General features: G+C 44.7%; 1 protein-coding gene across 2 annotated transcripts in view; it reads right to left on the bottom strand.

Moving 5' to 3' along the window:
- Window positions 1–1,422: 1,422 nt before the first annotated feature.
- The window catches only part of snap25b (synaptosome associated protein 25b), a gene marked incomplete at both ends in the record, with an annotated part of 17,876 nt that continues 1,991 nt past the window's right edge, over window positions 1,423–17,307 (bottom strand). The window contains 6 exons of one of the 2 annotated variants that reach the window (XM_080849840.1): window positions 1,423–1,491; window positions 2,347–2,491; window positions 4,392–4,508; window positions 8,133–8,253; window positions 12,289–12,337; window positions 15,710–15,751. In XM_080849840.1, the coding sequence (XP_080705966.1) occupies window positions 1,423–1,491; window positions 2,347–2,491; window positions 4,392–4,508; window positions 8,133–8,253; window positions 12,289–12,337; window positions 15,710–15,751 (543 nt within the window). Of the gene's footprint in view, window positions 1,492–2,346; window positions 2,492–4,391; window positions 4,509–7,616; window positions 7,732–8,132; window positions 8,254–12,288; window positions 12,338–15,709; window positions 15,752–17,307 lie in introns of both variants that reach the window. The other variant, XM_080849841.1, reaches the window with a different exon arrangement.

Genomic DNA, 17,307 nt, shown 5'->3' with positions numbered 1-17,307 from the left:
TAGATGCTACAGTATCATCCTATAGATGCCATACTAGTTTCAAAGATTTCTCCAGGCATCCAAGCACCAAAGAAAATTAATTCCATGAAGATGGTCAGTGCTTTAAAAGCACAGAGAGCCACAGGGTAGTCTCTTCATATGTTTACCTTATGTTCAGTACTTATTGTTAAGTTATGTTATGTTATATCATGTTGTAGTACTTATATGTTTTTATGTTTATATGTTATGTTATGTCTTGTTAGGTTATGGTAGTGTGGTATGGTGTCCTGTCCTAAGCATTTCAGTGCCCAGTCCAACTCTGTTGTTCTGTGTATCTGACAATAAAAGACTTGACTTGAGGGTATTGGAGGCAAAATGATTCTGTCTGTCAATAAGTTTCATTTGAAGATGCATGCCACGAGCTATAAGTGACTTTTCAGTGTGTGGATCAGAAAAGAAAGGATAACAGAGCGAAGAATAAAGAGATACGTGGACCATTTTCCTTTGTGTTTTGGTCATATATTTTTTATTTTTTAATGGCATGATCTGATTATTTTACAACAATGACCACAGAATGCTGATGCCCAGATAGAGGAATAAAAACAGTGGCACTGTTGCAAAGTTGCAGGAATGTGATACTCTCTGTCTTGTCCTGATACTGACCATAGATGTCCCAGAAAGATACTGCCATGATATTTTTTACAGTGTTATGTTTAATTTTACGTATCACTAAATCTATCACTATTAGTAATACACAGTATGCAATGACATCACACTTGATGCGTCTTGGTAGCTAACTCTAAAGGGACTTGGACAAGTGAAGGAAACACAGTCACTCTTTTTTTACATTACTCTTTTTTTTACTAACTTACACTGCCATCCTTCTCCTCCCTTGTTTCATTACGTAAAAATATACAGCTTGGCAGTACTGAAAATAAATGAAGCCATATACTGCCATTGACTGTGTAGTACAAACAGAAAAACAAACAAACAAACAAACAAACGATTGAATCACATAAAGCATTTTTTTCAATTTCCTTCATCCCAAAAAAGGTAGACAAAGATATAATAAATATGTATATATTTAAAAAACAAAGAGTGAGGAACAAAGAAAATAAAACCTCATACGTAAACTCTAAGCCATCAAATATGTTCTATATACAACCTTTGGAGAGAGAGAGAGAGTCGGAGTCCTTATACAGCAACAATTAACCAGCACTCTTGTTTACAGTAAAGAGGCCAAGACAGACGATACAGGACAAAATGTTCTTCTACAGAGGGGGTCAATAGGGACTGATATGTGCCTGTGTGCAAACCTACTGTATCGGGTGAAGTACCATACAATAAAAGCACATGGGTACCCTGGCAGCGTAAGTGGGAACTTGCTTTTTTTGGGGGGGGGGGGGGGCGAGGGGGGGTGAAAGCACTTTTTGTAGGAGAGAGTTAGCCACTGCCCAGCATCTTTGTGGCACGCTGGTTGGCGTCGTCAATCCGGGTCTTGTTGGAATCAGCCTAAGAAGAGGGAGAATTAAATAACAAGCACACACACAGTCCGTTCAGCCCAGCATCTTTGTGGCACGCTGGTTGGCGTCGTCAATCCGGGTCTTGTTGGAATCAGCCTAAGGGAGGGAGAAAGAAGAGTCAGTAGGAAAAACACATTGGATGTGCGATACAAATTTGATCATGCATATATAATCTGTTTCACCGTCTTTAAAACGTTTACAGTTGCTTAACAGACCCTTCTAAAAACGTATTTAAATGTTAATGTTAGTCCCATGAAGCTCCTAGGATTTGAGACCATAATAGACGCTGAAAGTTCCTTGGAAGTCCTTCTTTTGGATATTATCAGTATCCTCAGCTGACTTTAAATCTTGTCTGCTGTCCATCTGTTACGTTTGACATCCAATTGGTTCTATGTAGGGTTCATAACCCACTAAATACCAAATGAGTTAGAGTCGAGAACCAAACGAGTTGAGAACCGATCAAACCCTGACCTGACGGAACCAGGCCAGATCAGTTCAGAATCAGCTTTTATTGGCCAAGTTAGTTTGCACAAACAAGGAATTTGTCTTGGTGCAGTGGCTCTCAGTGTGCTTACACATATTACACATATATACATCACAACACAAGACAATACAACAGTGCAAATCAGTGCAACAGTGCAAAACAATACAATACAACTAATTCTAACTGGACCCATCCTTACCTGGTCCATAATCCAATGTTATTGGTTCTATGTAGGGTTCATAACCAACTAAATACCAAATGAGTCGAGAACCAAACGAGTCGAGAACCGATCAAACCCTGACCTGACACAGAGCTGTGTCGTAACCGGGCCAGATCAGTTCTAACTGGACCCATCCTTACCTGGTCCATAATCCTGTCAATCTGGCGGTTCTGAGTGTCGATTTCGTTGCCCATGTCAAGGGCCATGTGACGCAGGTTGCCGATGATGCCGCCCACCTGCTCCAGGTTCTCGTCCATCTCGCCCTCCCTCGCGTCGTTCGTTACCCTGCGGACACACCAGGGTGGCTTGGTTAGATGCGATCGGTTGTTGCTAAACACACTCTGTAGCTACGCTGCAGTGACACCAGGGTGGCTTGGTTAGATGCGCTCTGTTGTTGCTAAACACACTCTGTAGCTACCCTGCGGACACACCAGGGTGGCTTGGTTAGCTGCGCTCTGTTGTTGCTAAACACACTCTGTAGGTACACTGCAGACACACCAGGGTGGCTTGGTTAGATGCGCTCTGTTGTTGCTAAACACACTCTGTAGGTACGCTGCAGTGACACCAGGGTGGCTTGGTTAGATGCGCTCTGTTGTTACTAAACACACTCTGTAGGTACGCTGCAGTGACACCAGGGTGGCTTGGTTAGATGCGCTCTGTTGTTGCTAAACACACTCTGTAGCTACGCTGCAGTGACACCAGGGTGGCTTGGTTAGATGCGCTCTGTTGTTGCTAAACACACTCTGTAGGTACACTGCAGACACACCAGGGTGGCTTGGTTACATGCGCTCTGTTGTTGCTAAACACACTCTGTAGGTACACTGCAGACACACCAGGGTGGCTTGGTTACATGCGCTCTGTTGTTGCTAAACACACTCTGTAGCTACGCTGCAGTGACACCAGGGTGGCTTGGTTAGATGCGCTCTGTTGTTGCTAAACACACTCTGTAGGTACGCTGCAGTGATACCAGGGTGGCTTGGTTAGATGCGCTCTGTTGTTGCTCAACACACTCTGTAGGTACGCTGCAGTGACACCAGGGTGGCTTGGTTAGATGCGCTCTGTTGTTGCTAAACACACTCTGTAGGTACACTCCTCGCCTGTAAGCTTGATAAGTACTCTAAGAATGTTAATGACTTCTCGGAACATCAAAAGCTTTTAGGGTCATGGCACCCTAAGAAGTTACTTTACCCTAAGAAGTTTCTTTACCCTAAGTGGCCTTTCTGTGGCCAGTTCAAAGTTGCTGGGAACTTTGGATAGTCCATGGCATGGAACTAACAAACAAATACTTGCTGAGAGAAAAAAAACTTGCTAGCATACTGGCCCAGTTGGCATCTACCCCTGGGACAAATCCATCCCTAATCTGGCACAGATCTAATGGCCATATCATTGCCAGAGCTGGGCCAGATCTGCACCTCATCTGATGTCTATATGGGCATTCTCCACCCTGACCTCACCCGCTGTCTCTCCACCCTGACCTCACCAGTGTCTATAGGGGCATTCTCCACCCTGACCTCACCAGTGTCTATAGGGGCATTCTCCACCCTGACCTCACCAGTGTCTATAGGGGCATTCTCCACCCTGACCTCACCAGTGTCTATAGGGGCATTCTCCACCCTGACCTCACCAGTGTCTATAGGGGCATTCTCCACCCTGACCTCACCAGTGTCTATAGGGGCATTCTCCACCCTGACCTCACCAGTGTCTATAGGGGCATTCTCCACCCTGACCTCACCAGTGTCTATATGGGCATCCTCCACCCTGACCTCACCCGCTCTCTATAAGGGCATCCTCCACCCTGACCTCACTCCCCCTATGGAGCCCCAGCCTTGACCCCCTATCCAGCATTGGAACGCCGGATCTTAATAGTGCCCCCCTAGTGGGTGCATCCCCTCCTAATAGAGAGATAGATAGATAGATAGAAAGATAGATAGATAGAAAGATAGATCGATAGATAGATAGATAGATAGAAAGATAGATAGATAGATAGATAGATAGATAGATAGATAGATAGATAGATAGATAGATAGATAGATAGATAGATAGATAGATAGATAGATAGAAAGATAGATACAAAGATGGATGGATACTTAATTTAACCCAGAGGGAAATTTAGGAATAGCTATAATAATAGCGCCCCCTCCTACTAGCGCCCCCTCCTGGCAGCTTCCCCTCCTGCTCCCCTCACCTGCGGATGTAGCCTCCGCTGATGGCCATCTGCTCCCGCTCGTCCATCACGCGGGCCGGCTGGCTGGACACGACCCCATCCTGGTTGTTGGCCCAGGACGTACCGCGATCCTTCAGCCTGTACAACACATCGAAGCACTGAATGAGAGGCTTCACCACATATACACAGCTCAAGGCAAGTGTATGCCAGTAGCCTATGAAAAATCAAGATGAACGGGAGTAATACAGTAGCATTGCACTGCAAAAAATGCCCCTCTAGATTTAAGACAAATAATTACATATTTAAGCAGGATTCTGCTTAAAACAAGCAAATTTGGCTGCCAGTGCGTTAAGCAAATTTGGCTTGTTAAGATTTCTTAAAATAAGTAATATTTGCTTGAAATAGGTAAAAATAACCTTACCAAGAAAGCACTAGGTAAGTACAATTTAGCTAGAAACAAGACCAACTAGATTTTTCATCTCAATATAAGAGTAATACCACTAGGTTAGAAAAGCATTTTTTGCAGTGTGAGAGGCTTCAACACATATACACAGCTGAAGGCAAGTGTATGCCAGTAGCCTATGAAAAATCAAGATGAACGGGAGTAATACAGTAGCATTGTAGTATGCTAATAGCATAGTGAGCTATTGCAGAGATTTCGCCATTTAAATAGTGTTTTATATGGATGTTTAGGCAGTACTGTTTAAAAAATGCAGAGGCTATTGGACCAGGCTTTTGTAAAATAAATGCTCACTGTTTGACCAAATTAATGTTTTTTATTTTGCAACCATGTCCTGGTAAAATAAAATTAAAAAATAAAAGCCTTTTGAACAGCTTTGAATGAAATGATTCAGTTAACTCACTGTTCAAAAGGCTGTTGGGTAAGACAGTGTAATGACTGTCTGTTTTATGTGATTAATCTGCTACGGTAGAGTGTGTTTAAACTCTTTAACCTCAAGTTTAACATGGCAGTCTACCTTACCAGCAGTAATTACAGCCTTTGCACCACTACGTAGGAGTGCTTGGCTAGGTGGGTAGCGCTCACAAAAGAAGGGGGATGGTAGCACTTCTCAAAGATGACAGGCAGTGTAGATGAACCTGTCCACCAAAGCATGCACAGCTCTGACAGCTTTTGTTCATTCACACTGCCCACAGCTAAGCTGGACAAAATGTCTCTTTCCCTGAATATGGCTGGGGGATGTAGTCTTGACATAGTCACTCAGTTGAACATAGTCACTCAGAAAAGGAAATACAAAAAATGAATGAATGACTATGAACCCATTAAACACTGAAAAAACACCCCAAACCACACATACACTTTCAGTTGTACTGAGGACGACGGAATGGGGTGGAAACTGTCATCATGTTTAATGAGGTACTTCTAAATATCAATACATGAATTAAGCATGGTACAGTTTTGAAAAATGACGTACCTCTTAATATGAATACATAAATTAAGCATGGTACAGTTTTGAGAAATGTGGCATGCATGTCTGGCATTTAAATAAGGTCTGGTCTGAAAATTATTCTTTTAATAAAATCTTTTGGATTGGTTTTGCCCTCATGAAACATAGGGAAACGTAGGAGAGGAGGGAATATGTAAAAATGAGACCTTGATTATTAAATACCATTAATATTTTATCTGAACCAGAAGTCTTTATAGAAAAAAAAATCACTTCAAGTGTCTAATAGTATGTTCCATCAGAAATGTTTGTATTGAAAGCATAAGTATTGGAATACTGAAGCTGCGCCAATCTTGCTCCAACACACAGGTAACATGCACACAGGTAACATGCACAAAGGTAACATGCAAACAGGCATGATGAAACGGAGCTGGGGAGTCTGAGAAGACGGCAGTAGTAATATCACAGGATTAGCACTGACTTTAGCTGGTAGCTGCTCAACGTGCAGCAGACACCGACTCCAACTCCATTCCATTGTTTATCAATTTATTTATTACTTATTTAGTGTATTCCAAGACTCCAAGGCTCCAAGACTCAAGGCTGATGAGAGTGTATGAAGCCGGTGCATGTGATCTCCACTGCTATCGTAGACAAGAGAGACCTGCCAGGTGAAATGCTGCTTTATGAGTTTGCACTCAACATGTGATACTGCTTGCCGAACTGGCTGCTGAAGCTCTGTGTGAATTTATCTACACATTGTTCACAAAGACTTCATTACGTGATGGGAAATGCAATCGTTCCAGACATACATCTAAATGTATTTGCATTTTTGCTGCTATTTAGGAACATGAAGTCTACTCTTAACTACTCATTTCTGTGCCGTTGTGTTTTCAGCCTAACGCCTGCTTTCTGACATTTTCCCACTCTTGGCCTTCCAGGCTGTATTCATCACCAAAACAACTCCACACACATTAACGTATGCGCTGTGACATATTTTGATTAATCAAATGATCAGTTTAATGTGCCTGTTTTAAATTACTTTGGCTGCGCAGATGAGGTCCCCTGGGCTCACGAACGTCAGATCGAACCACCAGATGGATTATTTTCCATCTCACCTTAATGGCGCAAAGCGCAAGTGACGTGCACTACATCACTACCTTGTCACTGGAAGCAACGAGCGCAGGCAGCCTTTATAAAAAGCCGTAGCTGCCAACAAGAAAGTCGTTTGACATTTAAAGCATTCCCAGCTTCGGTCAGGAGACCACTGAAGCATGGCGATCAGCATGTGTTCAAAAGGCGGTGTGGAAAGGCCTAAGGCTAGGCTAGGCTAGGCTAGCTGTGGGCTGGAGATGAATCATTGGCAAGGCAGAGGACCATTTTAACCGGCTACATTCACCTCCTTCCTCAACCACCATTGACGCCCTGAAGAGCAATGTGAGAGGGGAGGAAAGCAGAAGAATGATTGGCTTGATTTGATATGATGGCTAAGTGTGACTTGGCGTGGCGTAACATGGCGTGGCGTAACATGGCGTGGCGTAACATGGCGTGCTGTGGCGTGGTTTGGTACTGGCACAGCATGGCATGGTGTGGCCGGATGCGGCGTGGTTAGTTATGGTGTGGCATGGTTTAGTGTGCCCCGGCAGGCAGTAGCGGTTCTTAGTTTGTGAATGGCTGGAAATAATCTCCACACATTTCTCATAAGGTTTCATGCAGTAGCGGTTCTTAGTTTGTGAATGGCTGGAAATAATCTCCACACATTTCTCATAAGGTTTCATGCAGACGTGCAAAGCATGCAGTCAGGCGGTCAGACGGTCCGACGGTGAGGCATGCAGAAGGCTCTTACTTGTTACAGCATGGGCACACACCACACATATTGCCTAGATCCGTCAAATTCTTTTCTGCTTCTTTCATGTCCTTATTGATCTGGTCCATCCCTTCCTCGATGCGTTCCAGTTGCTCTGATTAATCATTAGTTAAATATTCCCCAAAAAAGAGCGCAAATACCACAGACAAACAGAGAAAGGGAAGGGAAGGAGAGGAGGAACAAAGGAGAGGAGACAAAGAACAGGTGATAATTATTTACACACACAGGACAGCAGCACACAGTCAAGGGCTGACGGGGTTGCGGATTATTCGGATCCCAAAAAAGTACAATATCCGCGTCATATGACGTCATACAGGAAGTGTAACGTACTTTCAGGCATTGGTAGGGGTACCGAGACCTAGTTTTTAGCCTTATACTCTAACCCTAACCCTAACCCTAAAAAATCCTATAAAAAAGTTAATTCTGACACGTAGAAAACTTTTTCGGGATCCGATAAATCCGCAACCGGCTGACGGGCCCTTGACCAATACCTACTTGTTACAAGGACACATCTCCATAATCCCACAGCATTTGCCCGGATCTTTTAAAGCATTCTCGGCCTCCTTCATGTCTTTGTTGATCGAGTTCATGCCACCCTCAATACGATCAAGTTGTTCTGGTCAGGACAAAGGGATGACAACGATGAAATGAGCTGATTTGCTTCGTGACAGAAAAACAAAACAAAAAATGAAACAATACATGGAAAACTTAAATTATGAAATGCAAAGCATCCAATGGCAAAAGCTGGATATAACACATGCGGATGGAGGATGTGCTGATCAGGTAAACAAAACAAACAAAAACAAAAACAAAAGAGCTCTGGCGGTTTATGTGTCATTCACTAGAGATCTTACATCAACTAAAACAAACATGGCCGCCAGCCTCCGGCGGCGCTCTGTGAGTATCAGGCTACACAGCTCAGTGAATGTATTCATGATCTCACACACACACACACACACACACACACACACACACACACACACACACACACACAGCTCAGTGAATGTATCCATGATCTCATCAGGCTGATAACATGAGACGGAAGGACTGCATGGGAGAGTGGGGGCAACAGTGGGGGGCACAGGTGGGGCCCTCAGCTCATGCCAGGCGTAACAGCGGGCGGCGGGCACCACTGCAAAGGCCTGCCACCAATCCAACATGGGCAGGAGGCACTGGGCAGGCAGGGCAGAAATCGCTGGTTAATATACATTATATAACTACATGTGTGTGTGTGTGTCTGTTTATCTGTGTGGATACATGTGTGTGTGTGTGTGTGTGTTTATATGTGTCTGTGTGTGTGTGTGTTTATCTGTGTGGATACATGTGTGTGTGTGTGTTTATCTGTGTGTGTGTGTTTATCTGTGTGTGTGTTTATGTGTGTGTGTGTGTGTTTATCTGTGTGTGTGTTTATGTGTGTGTGTGTGTGTGTTTATCTGTGTGTGTGTTTATGTGTGTGTGTTTATGTGTGTGTGTTTATCTGTGTGTGTGTGTGTGTGTGTGTGTGTGTGTGTGTGTGTGTGTGTGTGTGTGTGTGTGTGTGAGTGTGTGTATTTGTGTGAGTGTAACTGTGGCCAGTGGGTATTGAGTTGTGTAGTGAGTTAACCCCACTGCGTCAGGGGAGAACCCGTGGGTTTTGGCCTCCTTGCTAACACACCTGCCTCCCCATGTCCGAGGGTGCAGGTCCAGCGTGGTAAAATGTGCTTGTGTGTGTGTGTGTGTGTGTGTGTGTGTGTGTGTGTGTGTGTGTGTGTGTGTGTGTGTGTGTGTGTGTGTGTGTTTGTGTGTGTGTGTGTGTGTGTGTGTGTGTGTGTGTGTGTGTGTGTGTGTGAGAGAGAGAGTGTGAAAAAGAGAAATAGACAAAGACTGGAAGCAGAAAAGGACTGAGAGGAGTAAAGATTAAACATGATGGACATCGCATGCATCTATGGATTGGATAATGATGATGGTTTGGTTGTGATGGTGAGCTGCTCTGGTAAATGGGAGTCTTGTGTCTTAAGGGGATTAGCCACTAGGTAAATGGGGCTAAATTAGGCGTTTCAAAGGATTTATTAAACTCCTTATAATCCCAAGGACAAAGAGAAATGACCTGAAAAGCACAGAATATCAGTTTATTGACTATTTAAGACAGAACATTGATCAGCTATCTTAGCATATTTCCTCTGGCACACATAGAGGGAGATACATCTTTGGTTTTAACATCATCAGAACAATTCAAATAAATAAATGATTAGGGAAGCTTTCATCAGTACAGAGGCCTTCCAAAGGACACTTTGATGAAGAGGATTGAATGCACGTTTGTGTTCTTAAAGTGCCCATTTTAGAAATGTATCACTTTGCTACTGGGGAATGCTTAAGTTGCCTTTAGCTTAGGTATACATCTCTCACTAATGATGACCCTGCCATAACTAAAGACACCGGGATTAAAGCACTTCTCATAATCCTGTGCAAGATCCGGTGCAAGATCCGCTGTAAGATAGCACTACAGAGCACTGAGTGGTTGAGTGGCCAGTGAGGCCCGTGGAGTTCGCTGTGGACAGGGTCCAAATCCTTTGAGGCCCGTGGAGCTCGCTGTGGACAGGGTCCAAATCCTGTCCTGGGCAGCTAGAGCGCCAGTTGGCAGCAACTCCATCGACTCGGCTCAGTTAAAGAATAATTTCAAATGCAATAAGAACACAGGCGTGCATTCAAACCTCTTCCACTTAATCTTAATGTATTTTGGACATCATCCACAAGCCCAGAACACCTGGCACAGATAGCACCCATCATCCACACACCCTGAACACCTGGCAGAGATAGCACCCATCATGGGCACGCCCTGTACACCTGGCAGAGATAGCACCCATCATGGGCACGCCCTGAACACCTGGCACAGATAGCACCCATCATGGGCACCCCCAGAACACCTGGCGCAGATAGCACCCATCATGGGCACGCCCTGAACACCTGGCACAGAGAGCACCCATCATCCACACGCCCTGAACACCTGGCACAGATAGCACCCATCATGGGCACGCCCTGAACACCTGGCGCAGATAGCGCCCATCCACTGTAGAGTGGTCAGGGGGCTAACCATCATCTGGACAACAAACACAGCGGCTAATTAGTGTCTGCTGGTAATCTCGGAGAACAGAGGGGATTAGTGTGGAGAGGGAACGTGACAGTGAAAGAGAGAGATCTTATCTCCTCAGAGGCTGTCGGTTAGCTGTCACTTAAAGGCTCTTCCCGGTCTGTGTGCTGTTTGGATCAGGCAGGGGCCTAGCGTCTTACTCAGAAGGGCTGTCCTAGTGAATGCCTGTATTATTTTTTTCCCCTTTTGATCAGGACAGGCAACTGTATGAGATACTAAAGGCTTTAATGACAGGTGTTAGTGTTTGGCTGGTATAGACTGCATTTGATTCTTCCTGAAGAGAAAGTTACAGTTATCATAATATAAATATTAGGCTTGCCAGATTACTTTTTATTTAAAAGGTCCTGATCAGTAAATAAAAACTCATCAATCACAAGCACTTCAACAGGATTCTTTTCTTGGTGATTTTTCAACGAGACATGATTAAAGTGTGCTAGTTGAGTGACAGGGTCCCACTGATTGAAGTGTGTGTGTGTGTGTGTGTGTGTGTGTGTGTATGTGGGGGGTGAAGTATTTGTCTTGGGATTCCTGGATAAGAGGATGCTGAGGTAATTTGAATCTGGAAATTGATTGCACTGGGACTGAGAGAGGCACGAGAGAGAGACATCAATTTGTTTCCCAGGTAGCATAGGGGGAGGCTTTACGGTGCGCTGATAAGCTAATTAAGACCCCCACCCACACACACACACACACACACATACACACACCCACACACACACACACACACACACGGACCCACTCATCTCAGGCCAAATATGTCTAATCCAGAGCGGGGAGCAGATGGCTTATTTCTGCAGTTGATTTTTGGTTGTTTGGTTCAGATAACTGACACCTTCTCAGTTGACGACACTGTATACAAGAATTTAGTCTCATCCTGGATTTGTCACAGTGTGTGTTTTTTTCCCTTGGCTACAAATTAATTTTGAGAGTGCGTATCCGTAGCCAAAAGGGATTATAGAGACATCCATTCTTAAGCTTGTGGAAAATGGGGAGTGATTTTGTCATTACCAACCAAACTGATCGTCCGCCCCCAACATGCAGCCTAAACACACACACACACACACACACCCACGCGCGCGCACACACACACACACACACACACACACACACACACACACACACACACACACACACACACACACACACACACACACGCACGCTCTCCCTGATATAAGCTGAATCTGGAACAGCCATGGCAGCAGGTCTTTGGAATGACATCAAGTCCAAATAAAAGTCATTTCTCCATATGGTATAGGTGTACAGTGCTTTAGTGCATAATAACATAACCATAATATAATTTTTTTATACAACATTACAGAACGTTGGCTTGCATTTTGCTGTCCCAATCCTTAAACATGCAGTTAAACAAGCTCACCCTAGTAGCGGCAGTATTTCACATGACTGGATAAATACCGTCACATCAATTAAATATCAAATCACAATAGAATGCTGCACACTCTACTCCTGTAGAACTCCATTCATGTTCTATTCCTAGAGTTCTATCCCATCCCCATTGAGACTCACCTCCTTGCTCATCCAGCATAACCAAGGTTCTGATTCCTGCATCTTTGCTCTAGGCACCCCAGAAGCAGAAGAGGTGGAAGGGCAGCACAGGGAAGAAGTAAGAGAGGAGAAGAAAGAAAGAGAAAGAGAAAAGATCAGAGTGGATGACCATCCACAGAAATCCAATACCCAATTAGTCAGAAACAGTCAGAAAAAAAAAGTCATGAAGGTTTTTATTTCTCTATTTTCTTTAGCAGGGGAAGACATGAGGTGGCAGTTAACATATGGACATCTGGCTATAGGGATACAACCCATAGCAAGACATCCAGCTGGCTATAGGACTAGAACCAATAGCAAGACATACAGATGCTCTGCGGCTCGGCGGCTATTCACAAGCTCCTATACGTGTGTGCTGCACACTCATGCCTCCGGAGTGTGTGTGTATGTGTGTGTGTGTGTGTGTGTGTGTGTGTGTGTGTGTGTGTGTGTGTGTGTGTGTGTGTGTGTGTGTATGTGTGTGTGTGTGTGTGTGTGTGTGTGTGTGTGTGTGTGTGTGTGTGTGTGTGTGTGTGTGTGTGTGTGTGTGTGTGTGCGTGTGTGTGTGTGCGTGTGTGCTGCACACTCATGCCTCCGGAGTGTGTGTGTGTGTGCGTGCATGTGTGTGAAATATGGCCACGGCTGCTGTTCTGTACAATAAGGCTCGATTGACCTAAATAAAGCAGATGATCCTCATTTTCCGCGCACAATCCCACACCGTTTCATTATTTGGTCCAGACGGAGCAGCAGCTCGATAAAAGGCAGCCGTCAGGCGGTCTGGATTAGCGTGGACGAGAGCACGGTACCTGACACTGTTTTAAAAAGTTAAACACTTCTACAAAGCGGTCTCATTTATCCTCCTCAAATGTTAAGGAACACCTAGACAGAGCTTGTCTCCTGTGTTTGTTATGATATCATGTAACGCACTACCCGCCTTTTGTTTCATTTTTTTAGGCCCAGGCCCCTTTCAACGTGCAGGCTTGGACCCCCACACACTACATATGCCCACCACACTGAATAATCCACTAGCCAGTACTACCACAGCTCCAACCATTAACCACACCTCCCCCACACACTACATAAGCCCACCTCACTGTATATTCCACTAGCCAGTACTACCACAGCTCCAACCATTAACCACACCTCCCCCACACACTACATAAGCCCACCTCACTGTATATTCCACTAGCCAGTACTACCACAGCTCCAACCATTAACCACACCTCCCCCACACACGTCGTATGCCCACCTCACTGTATATTCCACTAGCCAGTACTACCACAGCTCCAACCATTAACCACAACTCCCCCACACACGTTGTATGCCCACCTCACTGAATATTCCACTATCCAGTACTGCCACAACTCCAACCATTAACTATTCATTGAATTTATCTTCTACAGGTAAATGCTTCATGTGATGGGGCCAAGGTCAAGAATCGAATCACCACCCCGAGCCTGAAGGAAACAATTAAACATATCTGACCTTTAAAATGACCTGACCTCTAAACATACCTGACCTTTTTGCTTCAAATTAAATTAAAATGGCGCAACATGCGGTGTGACTGTGAACATCAATCATGCTAGTGTTCAACAGTACGTCATAATAGCTTACTATGGTAATATTATTTAATGTGTTTGGAGTCCTTGAATTAACCAGCTGTGAATATAAAGCATTACCCGTGTCATATATAGGTTATTTTACATCCTTGTCATTTTAACCCTGTTGATTTCTTCATACTCAATGAACTACATTTCAGAGTCACCTGTGTCCAGCACACTGGAGAACAGTTTCTTCAAAACCCCTTCTAACTTCGACGACTTTGATTTTGAAAGCTTGAAATAAGATATATGACATCGCATCAACACACTTAGGTGTGTACTCAACACATTTCATCATATCCCGTATTTAATGGATGTCCTCATGCCACACACCGCACGCACAGCATCCTGGGTAATGGCTCTCATGCTCAATACCCATTAGGTATTAGCGGGCCTAAATCACCCAGCCTGAGTGTGTGTGTGTGTGTGTGTGTGTGTATGGATGGATGGGAGAGAAGAGTGTAGGTATTAGCGGGCCTAAATCACCCAGCCTGAGTGCGGGCAGCTAGCCTCACTATCATTATCAGAGGACGAAAGCTGTGGAGAATCACTATTGATTTAATCATCAGGGCGAAAGACCAACACTGTGTCTGCGCCTTGACCCTTCCTATAAATACTGGGCCCTAAGCCTAGTAGCTTTCTCTCCCTGACAAGTATTTGAACTGTGTGTGTGTGGGGGGGGGGGGAGAGAGAGAACGAGAGAGAGAGAGAGAGACAGAGAGAAAGCAGAGAGAGAATGAGGGAGATAGAGACATCAAGCAAGATAGAGAGAGAGAGACACAGAGACAGGGAGAGAGCAAGAGAGAGAGCGAAAGAAAGGGGGATGCTAAATGAAGTTCTCTAAGAACAGAGAAGGCAATTTCCCCCCCTGACAGTGGCCTCGTCGCCCTGAGCAGCTATGGCTGACCTGCGGCCTTCTGGGAAACCAGAGCTGACAGGGTCTTTAGATGACAGGACCCCGCTCAGTGTCTCTTGCCTCAAACCCAGTATTGTACAGCCCTCTCAACTGTGTGCGCCTGTAAGCCGCCCTCTTAAACAGAAGACTGGTGACGGACCTGATAGCTTTCATTCTTACATTAATCACACACACTGAGTTTCAGAAACACCCGGCACACTGGCTCGACAGAAAGCTAGAAAGTAGACTGTGAACTGGAAACTGTGACCTTCATTAAGACTCAGATGCCTACTCTTCCAAAGCACACCGTTAAAACAATGACATTGCACAACAGTCATAAAACCTCCATCTTGTGCCTATCCAGTGTTGTGCCTGGGGAAGAATCCTGATAGAGCACACTGTAACCTTGGCGATTGCATTTGAAGTTTATGGAAACAGCTAGCATTGACTGCTGTTGCTAAACACAAATGGTTTTACACTTAATATGTGTTGCCTTTCTTTAAAATGTTGTTTGCGTTCTGCTGAACTTGTTGTGTCAGTCTAACTAATTTCAGGAAGGCATTTCTGGCCTTGTGTTAAATCTTTTCCGTTATGCCTATGTTAACAATTTGTTATTTGATTGTATTATTATAGTTAGTTTCTAATATGTAGGCACTCTGAGATTCCTGTGAATGAAAAGTGCGTTAAAAATAAAATGAATTATTATTATTATTATTATTAACTACTGATCTGACCCAGATCTGGCCCATGTTTGAGGCGGGTGTGGCCCAGATGTGGCAGGAATAAGGACCACATCCATCCCAGAGTCAGGGCTACAGTGCTGTTGGTGTGTCTGTGGTGTTTAGCCGCGATCCAGAGTCAGGGGCTACGGTGTTGTTGGTGTGTCTGTGGTGTTTAGCCGTGATCTTACCTCCTCCACCAACGCCAGCATACGTCGAGTGCTCTCCAGCGACTGTCGGGAGAGAAAGAGAAGAAAAGGAAAGGAAAAAGAAAAGAAGAGAAAAGAAAAGAAAAGAAAAGAAAAGAAAAGAAAAGAAAAGAAAAGAAAAGAAAAGAAAAGGTTAGACAGGAAACGGCACAGCTGCACATCACAGAGGGCTGGCGCCCCCAGGGAGTGTTTTAACAAGGGGGGAGAATCTGAGCGTATGCTCTTACGGTCACCTAGAGAACGCTACGCTACGCTACGCTGCCATAACTCAGTTAATTAAGCCCTGGTCTCTCTCTACAGATATCGGCAATGAGGCTAATTTGGGAGCAAATTTGTCCTTCTAGGTGAAACGTTTTGGCTTGAGGGAAGTATGGGCTCTGAAAGAAGATTGCTGACACTATTCAGTCTGGCTAAATACCTTGCCAAGAGTTTCACGGGTTAATTAAATGCTAATTACTCACACCCACAGAAAATATCATCACGCCTTCTACTGAGCATTACATTTATGTAAATACACATGTCAAGAATGAGTCATCAAGTAATACGTGCTGTTGGTGAAATAGGTGAAAACAGTCTCTACTCCGTGGATATTTTCAGTATAGGGGTTCGGCAGTCAGATATGGGGAAAAGAATGATCGGGCCAGAAAGATGTGTCTGTGCCGAGAGTTTATCATCCACACAGGCCAGTAGCCTAACTAGATTTACAGTCTGTGCCCCCCCCAACCCCCCCCCCCCCCCCTCCCTCCCACTCTCTGCTCCTCCTGCCCCCTGTCTCAAGATAGAGTGTGTGTGTGTGTGTGTGTGTGTGTATGTGGCTGTGTGTGTGTGTGTGTGCCCCCTGTCTCCAGATAGAGTGTGTGTGTGTGTGTATGTGGCTGTGTGTGTGTGTGTGTGCCCCCTGTCTCCAGATAGAGTGTGTGTGTGTGTGTGTGTGTGTGAATGTGTGTGTGTGTGTGTGCCCCCTGTCTGCAGATAGAGTGTGTGTGTGTGTATGTGTGTGTGTGTGTGTGTGTGTGTGTGTGTGTGTGTGTGTGTGTGTGTGTGTGTGCCCTTCTGTCTCCAGATAGAGGACTCCACTCATGAATGTTTCATGCACCTCCCATTTGGGTGAAGTCTATAAATCTAAGCAGAGGCATGATGACATCTCCTCTCTCATTAAAAATGAGGACATCACTTGCATTTGCTCAAGGAAAAAAAAAAGAAAAAAAAGGAAGAACAAGGCCGTAAGGTTTATCTATCACTGTGCCCATAACGAGAGATGAGATCAGATAGGCATTAAAGATCAATACAGGGGGAGAAGAAACACATTCTAGTCTGGCTAATTGTGCTCTTTGGCCATTACTCCTGGCGGGAGAGAGGCCAGCTTCCGTTTGGTCTTTTCTCCTGAGTGAGAGCTCACTGGATTTGCATCCGTCCCGTCTACATCAGAGCAGATCCACTGAGTGTGTGTGTGTGTGTGTGTGTGTGACTGTGTCTGAGTGTATGTGTGTGGGAGTGTGTGGCTATGTGTGTCTACATCAGAGCAGATCCACTGAGTGTGTGTGTGTGTGTGTGTGTGACTGTGTCTGAGTGTGTGTGTG

Source organism: Sprattus sprattus, assembly GCF_963457725.1.
Source record: "Sprattus sprattus genome assembly, chromosome: 13".
Classification (NCBI taxonomy): domain Eukaryota; kingdom Metazoa; phylum Chordata; class Actinopteri; order Clupeiformes; family Clupeidae; genus Sprattus; species Sprattus sprattus.
The sequence above is the reverse complement of the archived record's forward strand: the minus strand, read 5'-3'. Positions and strand labels throughout refer to the sequence as shown.